The 13,206-nt window shown below is 26.8% G+C and overlaps 2 protein-coding genes across 6 annotated transcripts in view; one reads left to right on the top strand and one right to left on the bottom strand.

The window, feature by feature from the left end:
* The window catches only part of LOC117168125 (tensin-3), a 639,780-nt gene that overhangs the window by 466,636 nt on the left and 159,938 nt on the right, over positions 1 to 13,206 (bottom strand). The gene's annotated exons all lie outside the window — the stretch shown is intronic.
* LOC117168127 (putative sodium-dependent multivitamin transporter) overlaps positions 1 to 13,206 on the top strand; it is a 97,466-nt gene that overhangs the window by 5,932 nt on the left and 78,328 nt on the right. For both annotated transcript variants that reach the window (XM_033353539.1, XM_033353538.1), the window contains exons 3-6: positions 700 to 921; positions 4,568 to 4,911; positions 7,984 to 8,103; positions 8,299 to 8,516. In XM_033353539.1, coding sequence (XP_033209430.1) covers positions 700 to 921; positions 4,568 to 4,911; positions 7,984 to 8,103; positions 8,299 to 8,516 — 904 coding nt within the window. The remainder of the gene's footprint in view (positions 1 to 699; positions 922 to 4,567; positions 4,912 to 7,983; positions 8,104 to 8,298; positions 8,517 to 13,206) is intronic.

The following is a 13,206-nucleotide window of genomic DNA, read 5'->3' on the forward strand; positions in this document are numbered from 1 at the left end:
AGAAGATCTTTTTTCGTTTCCCGCTGGAGCGAAGAGAGAAGATCTTTTTTCGCTTCCCACTTGAGCGAAGTGAGCAAATCTTTTTTCGCTTCCCAGTCGAGCGAAGTGTGAAGATCTTTTTTCGTTTCCCGCTGGAGTGAAGATCTTTTTTCGCTTCCCAGTGGAGCGAAGTGGATCTTTTTTCGTTTACCAGTGGAATGAGGTTAAAAAATCTTTTTTCGTTGTTCTCTGGAGCAAAGTGAAAAGATCTTCTTTCGTTTCCCAATAGAACGAAGTGAGAAGCTCTTTCTTCGTTTCCCAGTGGAACGAAGTAAGAAGATCTTTTTTTGTTTCCCACTGGAGCGAAGTGAGATATTTTTTTGCTTACAACTAGAGCGAAGTGAGAAGATCTTTTTACGTTTCGCACTGGAGCGAAGGGAGAAGATCATTTTTCGTTTCCCAGTGGAGTAAAGTGAGAAGATCTTTTTTCGTTTCCCAGAGGATCAAAGTGAGAAGATCTTTTTTCAGAAAATTTAATTTTAAAATTTTTAAAATTTGTTTTCCATCTAGTCAGAAATGACGCCAAGTATTTTCTGTTATTTAAAGAGTTAGTTTAATAGATGGTTTTAATTTCTACTTTCACAGATTGTGGAATGATAAAACTGTTTCTATTTTATCTTTTAAATCGCCAATTCTAATCTTGTAATTATACTATTATAGGAATATTTCTCAGCAAATAGGTCCATGAGCATAATTCCTCTAGCGATCGCCTTGATGGTATCTTTTATGTCCGCAATTACACTGCTTGGAATTAGTGCAGAAGTATACACACGTGGTACACAATTTACGATGTTTTACGTAGGATTCGCCTTTGGAACGCCGATTGTGGCTCATTTTTACCTGCCAGTATTTTGGGAACTTCAAACAAAAAGTGTCTTCGAGGTGATTATTTTAATCATTCCAAATTAAAATTAAAAATGCACTTTTGTTGGAGAAGTCCTTAAGGGCTAGCTCCAAAGATAATAAAAATCACTCCTGACTTTTAAACGTGAATCATTATTCAAAACGAAGTTCAAAAAAAGAACTTCAAGAATTTCTCGAATTTTTTAGCTTGACTTCAACCTATGAAGGGGCCTAGGAAATTTTTATCAACAATCTGAATTTGATACAACATAGTCTTCAATGTCTTGTCTTTAATTCAATTCGACAAAATTAGAAAAAAAGTATAGGTTTCTGAATTTTTGATCATAAATCAGAAACCACTGAAGATTTTGAAGTATTCTTGGCTCAAATTAAGGATACAATTTTAAAGACTTAGTCCTGTCGATTTCAATTTTTTTGAAAAAAAATTTTAAATTACAAAATTGTATTTTTGCGTTTCAAGGTCAGCAGAGACTTCAGTTCCGCTCGAGTTAGCCGTGTAAATAATTTACGATGGTGGGGTTTTTTTTTTTTTATTAAAATATTTATATTTTCAGATCTCAGACTCATTAGAAAAATTTCGGATAGTGTCAACAGTACCATTAATTATAAAAAATAGTAGCAAAATAGTGTCATACAATTTGTTTTATCTTTGAAATTTTTTGTAATATCATGAAATCTCTGAAATCTTTAAAAATACTTTCAAATTATTGAAATCGAATGAAAAATCCTGGAGTTTAAAAATGCCCTAAAATATTTCAAATTCTTTTAAATCTTTTGATATCCCTTAAGATATTTAAAATCACTTTAAAATTTCATAAAATTTTTCAAAATACCATTACGTCTTTGAAATTCTTTAAAATACTTTTGAAATTATTCAAATCGATTTAAAAATATTGGACTTTTAAAACGTCCTTAAATATTTCAAATTCTTAAAAAGCTTCTGATAATTCTTGAAATCTTTGAAATTTCTTTAAAATTCTTTGAAATCGATTGAAAAGTCCTTAGCATCTTTACTATTTTCAATTTTTTGACATCTTTTCATATCCTTACATTCTTTTTAGTTTGTTTAAGAATCTTCGGAATATTAAAAAAAATCTTTGAAATCCTTCCAAATGTCTTTAATTTGAAATCGATTGCAAAGTCTTGGAGTTTTTAAATACCCTAAAAAATTTCAAATTCTTTTAAATCTTTTGAGATTCCTTGAGATTTCTTTAAATTCTTCGAAATAATTATATAAAATTGGAAATTCTAGGAGTTTTAATATACCCTCATATATTACAAATCCTTTATAATTGTTTTGATATCATTTTGTTTCTTAAAAACGTCTTCATTATTTCTAACAATCTTTAAAAATACCAAAAAATCTATGAAATCTTTTAAAATACTTCGATTTATTTAAATCTATTAAAAACTCCTTGTAATCTTAAAAAACTCTTAAGTATTTAAATTCTTTGAAAATTTTTTATATCCTTTAAAATTTCTTATTCTATTTATAAGTTTTCGGAAACTTTATACACATAATAAAATCTTTGAAATCTTTCAAAATGTCCTTAATTTCGAATCTATTGAAAAATCTTGGATTTTTAAAATACCCTTAAATATTGCAAATTCTCTTAGGTTTAAAAAAACCCTTATTTTTTAAGTTCTTTCAAATCTTTTGATATCCCTTGAAATCTCTTCAAAATTCCTCAAAATCTTTTCAAATACCATAAAATCTTTGAAGTCCTTCAAATCCTGCTAATTTATTGAAATCGATTAATAAATCTTGGTGTTTTAAAACTACCTAAAATATTTCAAATCTTTAAAATACTTTTTTATTCCATTAAAATCTCTTAAATTTTCCTCAGAATATTTTAAAATATCATAAAATTTTGGAAATCCTTTTAAACCCCTAGGAATCTTAGAAATACCATAAAGTTTTTGAAATTCTTTAAAATTCCTTGAAATTTCTAAAATTACCATAAAATTTTCAAAATGCTTTAAAATTCCTTTAACTTTTTGAAATCTATTGAAAAATCTTTGAGTTTTGAAGTACTCTCAAATGTTTAAAATTTTTTAAAATTTTTTGATATCCCTTGAAATCTTTAAAATTTCATTAAAATTCCTCGCAGTCTTCAAAAATACTACCAAATATTTGAAATCCTTAAAAATTCTCCAATTTATGTAAAGTCTTTTAAAACTTTTAAAACTGAGAGTCTATTTAAATACCCTAAACTATTTCAAATTCTTCGAAATGTGTTGATATCCCTAGAAATCTTTAAAATTTCCTTAAAATTCCTCGGAATCTTCAAAAATACCACAAAATCGTTCAAATACTTTAAAATCCTTCAAATTATTAAAACCTATTGAAAAATCCTTGGATTCTTATTCTCTTTAAGAGTTTTTGGAATCTTTAAAAATACAATTAAATTTTTCAAATCCTTCAAAATATCTTTAATTTGAAATCGATTGAAAAATCTTGGATGTTTAAAATACCCTCAAATATTTCAAATTCTTCCGAATATTTATATATCTCGTACAATCTTCATATTCTCTTCAAAAAAAAATCTTTCGAATCTTTAGAAATATCGTGAAACCTTTTCAATACTTTAAGATGCCTTTAATTTGAAATCGAGTGAAAAATCTTAGATTTTTAAAATAACCTTAAAATTTTTTAATTCTTTGAAATCATTTGATATCCCTTAAAATCTCTTTAAAATTCCTCGGAAGCTTTAAAAATACCACAAAATTCTTTAAATTCTTTTAAATTCCTTTAGTTTATTAAAATCGATTGAAAAATCTTGCGAGTTTTTAAATACCCTCAAATATCTCAATTTCTTTGAAATCTTCTCATATACCCTGAAATCTTCCAAATCGTTTTTAAATTCCTTGGAACCTTTAGAAATACAATTAAATTTTCTAAATCCTTTAAATTACCTATAAATTATTAAAAACGAATGAAAAATCTTGACGTTTTAAAATACTCTCAAAAATTTCAAACTTTCCGCAATATTTTGATATCCCTTAAAATCTTCTAATTCTCTTCAAGATTCTTTGGAATCTTTTAAATTTCCTTCAATTCATTCAAATCGATTGACAAATCTTGTAGTTTTAAAGAACCCTTAAAAATATTTTAAAAATTTCGAAATATTTTGATATCATTAGTAATGTTTCAAATCCTTTTAAAATTCCTTGGAACCTTCAGGAATACGATGCAATCTTCTGAATCCTTTAAAATATCTTTAAATTATTGAAATCGATTAAAAAATTTTGTAAAATTAAAGTACCCTCAAATATTTCAAATTGTTTGAAATATTTTGATATCCCTTGTAATTCCTTTGTTTCTTTACTAAATTTTCCCAGTGTAAAATTATCTAGTCCCAATTATAAAGTCTGAACATTATAAACCTAAAAAAATAGTTGCAACAGCAAGCAATTAGATAAACTATTAGCATAGCCAGCTTTTTTGATTTGGAACAATTTTGTGACGTAAGTCCAAGGCATGTATTATTTTTAAAGTCTACATACTAAAAAATAGATATTTTTATTTTATTTTGAAGAGCTAAATACAGAACCTAGTTGGGCTGGGAAACCTATACGAAACGAAAAGCGGAAATTGGTTTTTGCGTTTCTCAGAAGTCCATAAAATGTAGCCTCGTTATACACAGCCTGATATGTTTCACAGTATCTAGAAAAGCGTTTTGGTTCAACGAGCAGGATGGTAGCAAGCATTGCAAACTCATTGCAACTAATTCTATATACCGGTGTGGTACTTTATGCTCCGTCTCTAGCTTTGGAAGCAACGACAGGACTTTCTGGAACTATGAGCATTTTGCTGATTGGAATAATTTGTACCTTCTACTCAACAATCGGAGGTATTAAAGCCGTATTAATTACAGATGTCTTTCAAGGCTTTCTTATGTTCGCTGCGCTTTTTGCCGTTCTTGGGGTGGCTACCTATGAATTAGATGGCGAACTCTCACAAGTGTGGGAAATCTCGGAGAAAGGACGACGAATTGAATTTTTCGAGTGAGTCGTCAAAATTAATGTCTTCTCTTATAGAAAATTAAGAAAAAGGTATCAGGGTTTAAAATAAGATGCAGAGAATTTAAGGATGGTGAATATTCTTTGATTTTAGGTCAGGGAAACAACAATGATCTTTCAAAAGGAAAAAACCTTTTTGTTTTAAATTCAGTCACACAATTTAAGGTCCTTTATCAGAATGGCAATCGGTTCTAAATTTTGAGGCCGCAAGGTTGAACACATTTGTATAATAATTTTTAAAAAGTCGGCAGACTCCCCGATTGGAGTCGAATTATCCGGAATGAATGGACCCGGGCATTATTATGAGATTTCAGCCAATTAGAAAAACAGACACTGTAAAATCATTGATCAATTAAATTTCAATTAACAGAATGAATTTATTTACATAATTACAAGCAATTGAAAAAAGGTGAATGAAAATCGGTTAATATTTGCAGTAATAATGTGAATCCTTACATTCTGTGCATTTACATCGCATTAATCCATAAGTGGAGTGTTTCCAAAATCTTTTTACATACGTCTGACTTTTATTATTCAGTTATGGTTTATTATTATAAATTATACTTTCGGGATATTTAGAACTTTGTAAAAAAAACTGAATTTGTTAAACAAATTTACCCGTAACTCGAAAACAAATCTATTATTTTCTGCAATTTATAACACAATCAATGAATGGTAGAAGTGCTTTTTTTTTGCTTAGGATATTTAGCAATTGAGTATTCGGTTCTGAATTTTCAGGCCGAAATAGAGAACAATAGCAGTGAGGCTCAGCTATAGCTGTCCTTATATTTTTACAACGAGAATTTTCACCCTCGTCAAACTCCAGTCGGCAGACTCCCCGTTTGAAGTCAAATTATCCGGAATGAATGAACCCGGGAATTGTTATGAGATTTCAACCAGTTACAAAAACTGAAATTAAAAAAGCATTGATCAATTGAATTTCAATTAACAGAATAAATTTATTTATATAATTAACAATTTTTAAAAATAATAATTAAAATCGGTTAATATTTGCAGTAATGATGTATATCTGTACAAAATAAAGAACTTTTGTGCATTTACACCGCAGTTTTCTACCAAATTCTCGCCAAAAACGGTATATTTTTCCAGATGAATAATCTTTAATCTATAAGTAGAGTGTTTCCAAGTATTTTGTACATAAGTCTGACTTTAATTATTAAGTTATAGTTTATTATTATAAATTATTTTCTTCAAGATATTTAGTAGTTTCTAGAAAAACATACAATTTTTTAACCGTCAATCATAAAAAAATATTGTTTTCTGCAACCGATAACACAATCAATGAATGGTGAAAGTTCTTTTTTTGGTTTAAGATATTTAGCAATAGAGTATTCGGTTCTGAATCTTTATCCCGCACAATTGAATATTTTTGTCTAATTATTTGCATACGTAATCTTAATAACCATATCTCGAAGCAAGCAGATCCGGGTTTTAAAGTAAAATGTTTACATTTTGATTAATAATAAAAAAAACGTGAGTACAGTAGCACTTAAATAGTAGTGATGCGCAGTTATAGAGCTGTCCTGGCATTTCCAGAGCGAGCTCGTTCACTCTCGTCAAACTCTAGTCGGCAGACTCCCCGAATAGAGTCGAATTATCCGGAATGAAGGAACCCGGGCATTTCTGTGAGATTTTGACTAGTTACAAAAACTTAGATTATAAAATCATTTATTAATTCAATTTCAATTGACAGAATGAATTTATTTATATAAGTCCAAGAAATTTAAAAAAAGATTCATGAAAATCGGTTAATATTGACAGTAATAATGTAAATCTGAAGGGAATAAAGAACTTTTGTGCATTTACACCGCAATTTTCTACCATATTCAAGCAAAAACGGTATTTTTTAAATTTCTTCCACATGAATAATCTTTAATTCATAAGTAGAGTGCAGAGTGTTTTTCGGTTTACAGGGTAAAAATTGTTTATCAAATGAATTTCTTTTAAGTACTAAATATTCTGCAGAAAGCAACATTTCACTATTCTTATGACATACAAAGGGAAACAATTGTAAAAATAAAAAATAATTGTTTAAACAATTTAGAATTATGTAAAGTATAGTAGAAAATAATCTACTTATAAATAAAAAGTTATTCATGTAAAAAAAATTCCCCAAAATTCCATCTTTAGCGTTACTTTGGTAGAAAAGTGCAGTATTAATGCACATAAGTTACTTATTCCGCAAAGATTTACATTATTACTGGAAATATTATCCGATTTTTTTTTCAATTCTTGCAATTATATAATTAAATTCATTCTATTAAATGAAATTAAGTTGATCAATGATTTCATAATCTTAGTTTTTATAAGTGAGCGAAATCTCATAACAATGCCCGGGTGCATTCCTTCCGGATAATTCGACTCCCTTCGGGGAGTCTGCCGACTGGAGTTTGACGAGGGTGAACAAGCTCGCTCTGGAAATGCCAGGACAGCTATAACTGAGCATCACTACTATTTAAGTGCTACTGTACTCACGTTTTTTATAATTAATCAAAATGTAAACATTTTATTTTGAAAACAGGATCTGCTTGCTTCGAGATATGGTTATTTAGATGAGGTATGCAAAAAATTAGACAAAAATATTTAACTGTGCGACCCCAAAATTCAGAACCGATTACAAATTCTGATAAAGGGCCTTAAACTCGATGTTTCCAAATAAAAATGTTCCATTTTGGAGAGATAAAACCTTTAAAAGTGATTTGAAACATAGTGATCAAACTAAATTTCTTCTGTTATTGCAAATTAAAGATCAGGTTTGAAATTTATTGTTTCATTTTATAATCTAAAAATTTGATTCATACATGTTCGTAGCAGATATGCTGTCTTTAAAGAAAAGTTTCTTCATTTGCAACTGATATTTATCACATAAGGAAGTAGAGTCTGGATTGAAATGAAAGTGCAAACACCAAGAGTATCTGATTCCAATTTCTGTTGTCACGAAAGTTGTTTGACAAGCAAAATAATAAACTTTTATCTTTGCTTCTGCAAATAAAATACAATCGTTGTCATGTTATCAATTAAAAATTTTTTCTACAGTTTTCGATTCGATCCCACAATTCGTCACACCTGGTGGGGCTTAACTATAGGAGGAATGTGCGTTTTCATTTCCTTGTATGGAACGAATCAAGTTCAAATACAGAGATTATTGACTGTTAAGTAAGTAAATCAGCAAACCAGGGTCTAAAATGTTTCCAACTTATCTGAACAAACATTTCAATCCCAATGCAGACCTTTTAGAAAATATTTTCTACTCAAATTTTCATGAAACATTTTAGAACATGGAGCGAACAACTCCTAATTGACCCGTCTATGCTTAATCTTTAAACATCCAATCAATTACATTTTTTCCAGGAGTCTCACAGCTGCTAGAGTGTCTCTATATTTGAACTGGCCTCTCATGATAGGACTATGTTTCCTGACTGTATTTTCCGGACTTGTGTTGTACACAGTATATCACAACTGTGATCCAGTAGCTTCTGGAATGATATCTTCCTATGATAAAATCATGCCATATTTCGCCGCAGAGAGGTTGTCCAAGTTTCCTGGTCTCACGGGTCTTTTCGTGTCAGGTGTGTAACAATTCATTTTATTTTTTTACAATAATTTTGATTTTGGTTTTATTGCAAAAGAGAAATTGAGATTAGACTTTGAAAGTACACCGTTCAGGTTTGATATTGAAGCTACAATTAGACAACAAATATTATCATTAAGAATGAACACGAAGGTTCATAAATAAATAATAAGTGAGTAAATTGAAAAGATAGGAAATGTAGACAATTGAAATATTTTAAACGATTTTCATCTTCTAACAGAAAAGATTCGAGAAACCGTGAACTTAGAACAATAGGGTCCTATCGCAGTTTTTTCACAAAAATGAGTTAGGAACACCAAAAGATAGTTAAATGCAATCTTTTCGCGTAATTTTAATCTTTTTCTAATTAATCACATGCCATTAAATAGGTTAAATTCATTAAATAAAATATGAACAAGAAAAATTTTTAGAACCACCTGGTGCTATGATCACGTGGTCAGATTAAAATTTTGTAAATAAAATGCTTCCAACCTCAAAATGATAAAGGTTTAACCCATGATAAGCTTGTAAACAATAACATTATTTTTCATAAAGAGGGTAGCCACTCGGCGGAAGATTTCAAATTCCTGGTTATTTCCCGATTTTCCCCGGTTTTTCCTGATCAAGTTTTTTCATTTTTCCGGTCAAATAAAACTAACACATCCATATTTGCTAAAAAAACGCAAATATTTATTTTAATTCATAAGGTTCATTTTAAACATCCTTTAACGCTACAGAGAAAAAAAATGCAAAATTAATTAATTTTAAAATTTAATTATGAATTTTGAACTGAAATAGTTAAATTTTTAATCAAAAAATGAATTTTCAACTAAAAGGATGAATATTTATCTAGAATGCTCGAATCCTGTACCAAAAAGATGAATTTCTAAACAATATGAATAATTTTCAAAAAAAAAAGATTAATTTTCTATCTCAAAATATACTTTTTCAATAAAATACATGATTTTTAACAAAATACTTGAATTTTAATTAAAGAAGACAAATATTTAATCAAATTTTTTATTTGAAAAAAAAATAGTTTTCCAAAGAAAATTGAATAGTTAAAGGTTTAAAAAATTTGTTTAAACTAAAATGAGGAATCTTAAACTGGAATACTTGTATTTAAACAAAAGGATGGATTTTCTTCTAAAACAATTAATCTTCAACTGAAATAGTTAAATTTTCTACCAAAAAAAGTTAATATTCAATGACGACTAAACAAGATCATTTTTCAACCAAAAATTGAATAATTAAATTTTTAGTCTAAAAATGAATGTTCAACCAAAGAGAAGAATTTTTAACTAGAAATATGGAATATTCAAATGAAATAATAGTTGTTATTTTAGTTATAAAAAAAGAAAATTTTCAATAAAAAATAAACGAATTAACAACAATTTTTCAAAAATTTGCAACAAAATTGTTAAATTTTCGGCACAACAAAATCCTTTTCACACAAAGAAAACGCCATTTTTCAAACAAATTTTTCCTTTTTTAACTCAAAAATAAATTTTTAATAAAAATAATGAATCTTTAACAAAAAAAAATTAATTTTTATCAAATGATTTTAACTTTCAACCAAGTAATTTTATATTCAACCTAAAAGCTGAATTTTTAAGAAAAATGATAAATATATAACTGGAATGCTTAAATTTCTCACCAAAAAAGTAAACTTTAAAAAAAGATAATTTTCTACAACAACAACAAATCGATTTTTTATTAAAATGCGTGAATTATCGACAAGATACTTTAATTTTCAATTGAAAATACACAATTTTTCATCCAAATTTTTTAATCTTGAACTAAAAAAGGTCAATTTTTAACAAAAAATGTAACAATTCAATTTTCACTTAGAGTTAAATTTTCATCCAGAAAAATATTAATTTTCAAGCAAAAATAAAATAGTTGACTTCACTGTTAAAAACCTAATTCTTAATAAAAAAAAAAACGGATTTTCAGCAAAACAGTTCAATTTCCTACTAAAATATTTTAAAACTTAATGATTTATTTTAAAAAACTTGCCATTGTTTATATTTCAATTAAAAAATAGAATGACATTCATACAACAACAGAAAATTTTTAAACCAAAAAGACAAATTTCCATCAAATAAAGATTTTTCACTCAAAAAATAGATCAAAGTTTATCTGAATTATTGAACCTTCGAGCCAGAAGACATATTTTCTCTACAAAAATGGAATTTCTAAACAAAAAATATGACTTTTCAGCAAAAAATTAATATTCCAAGAAAACGATGCATCTTTACCCCAAAAAAATAAGTTTTTAAACAAAATTTTTGTTACCAAAAAAGGCGAATTTTAAACTAAAAAAGATCAATCTTAAAAAAATGGAAAAGTTACATTTTCTGTTAAAAAATGAATTTTAAATCAAAATAAAGTATTTTCTAATGAACAATTAAATTTTAAACCCAAAACATAAGCCTTCAATCAAAATAATATATTTTTAACAATGTAGTTCAATCTCGAATTCAACTTTTACCCAAGTAGTTGCATTTTCAATTACGAAAGATTAATTTTCAACAAAATAATTAAACTTTCAATCCAAGACGAATTATTAACCAAAAATTATGACTTTTTAACAAAATTGATGAATCCTCTACCAAACAGTTGCATTTTTATCCAAAAAAGTTTAAATATTGTACGAAACCAGATGAATTTGTAATAAAAAATACCTTTTTTAAGTGAAACTTTCATCCAGAAAAGATTTCAGTTTATTTGTGCATACCAAAATATAAATTGTAAACAAAAATAAATTTTCTGCGATATAGTTAAATTTCTTAATTTTATAGTTAAATTTCTAAAGCAGGTAAATTTTAAAATCGAAAAGACAAACTTTCGAAAAAAGAGTTGAATTTTCAATCGAAAAGTTGCATTTTTATTTTAAAAAATATGAAATTTCTACTAAACCGATGGATAAAATAAAAATAACCTTTTTTTAATAGTTAAATTTTCATCCAAAGAACATTTCAGTTCACTTTATAATAATAAAATAAGAATTGTAAACAATGTGCAACTAAAATGGTTGTCTTTTTAAGAAACTTATTAAATTTTCAACCAAATAATAAAATTTAGAATAAAAAAGATAATCTTCAGAAGAAAGTTCTTGCGAATTTTCAAAATTTAAAATAAGACTATTCAATTTTAAATGCTTTGAATTAGAAATGATACAATTTCTACTCTTTAAAATCTCTTGAAACTTTTCTAAGCTGTTTAAAATTCCTTGCAATTTTAAAAATACCCTAAAATATTTCAAATACTTTGAAATCTCATTTTAATCTATTGAAATTAATTGAAAGTTCCTTGGCATCTTTTAAAACAACCTTAAATATTTAAAATCCTTACAAAGCTTTTGAAGTCTCTTGAAATTTTTGAAGCTCATGAAAATATCTTGAAATTTTGAAAATACCCTGAAATATTTCAAATCCTTTAAAATGTCATATGAAATTTCTGTAATCAATTAAAAATTACGTTGAATCTTTTAAAATTGTCTCCAATATTTTAAATCCTTCAAAATCTTTTGAAATACCTAGAACTTTTCTTTAAGATTTCTGAAGTACTTTGGAATTTTTTTAAATAACCCTTCTAAATTTTTTTTAATTCTTTGAAATTTCTTTAAATTCTACAAATAAATTGAAAATTACTTGACATCTTTTAAAACATCCTCAAATATTTAAAATCCTTTAAAATATTTTTAAATTTTAGAATTACCCTGAAATATTTAAAACCCTTTAAAATCTCATATTAAACTGTAATCAATTGAAAATTCCTTGGAATCTTTTAACATTCTCTCAAATTTGTTAAATTCTTCAAAATCTTTTGAAATACCTAGAATCTTTTTTTTTAAGGTTTCTAGAGTACTTTGGGTTTTTTTTTAAATAACCCTTCTAAAATTTGTAAATGTTTTCTAAATTTCAATCTGAAACTTAATAAAATTTCAAGAAATTACAAAAGATTTTAAATATTTGAGAATGTTTTGAAAGGTGTTCTAGAATTTTTAATTTATTTTTATAATTTGAAGGAATTTCAAAGAATTCAAAAAATTGAAAAGATTTATTTAAAAAAATTACAAAGTACTTTAGTTTAGAAATATTTAAAAAAATGTTGTAGGTATTTCAAAAAATGTTAAGAGATTGGATAAATTTGAGAGAATTTTAAAAGATTCCAAGGAATTTTGAATTGATTACAGAAATTTAATGTGATAGTTTACAGGATTTGATATATTTTAGGATATTTTAATAGATTTCAAGGAATTTTCAATTGATTTTAATGATAGAAAATTAGTCTTTGTTGTTAGCTAGTTTTTTGGTTCATGTATTTTACTTAAAATGCCCTTTTTTAGAATACAATTCAGGTGTATGGATGAAAATTTAACTTTTTGTTTAAAAATTTTACTATTATGTTGAAAAAAATTAAAACAATTTTTTTATTAATTTCTGTGTTTTACTCAAAATTTATCTTTTCTGCAGAAAACTAATTGTTTTAGTTGAACGTTAAACTATTTCTATTAAAAATTAGTCAACTATTCATCAATATTAATATAATATTTTATAATTATAATATTATCATCAATAATATATATATATATATTAAAAATTTGTCATAAGGACAACCGCAGGATTTCGCCGGGAGCGGGTGCTAATCTGAAAAATTGCACCCGCTTCCAGCGAAATCGC

Source organism: Belonocnema kinseyi, chromosome 2, assembly GCF_010883055.1.
Source record: "Belonocnema kinseyi isolate 2016_QV_RU_SX_M_011 chromosome 2, B_treatae_v1, whole genome shotgun sequence".
Lineage (NCBI taxonomy): Eukaryota > Metazoa > Arthropoda > Insecta > Hymenoptera > Cynipidae > Belonocnema > Belonocnema kinseyi.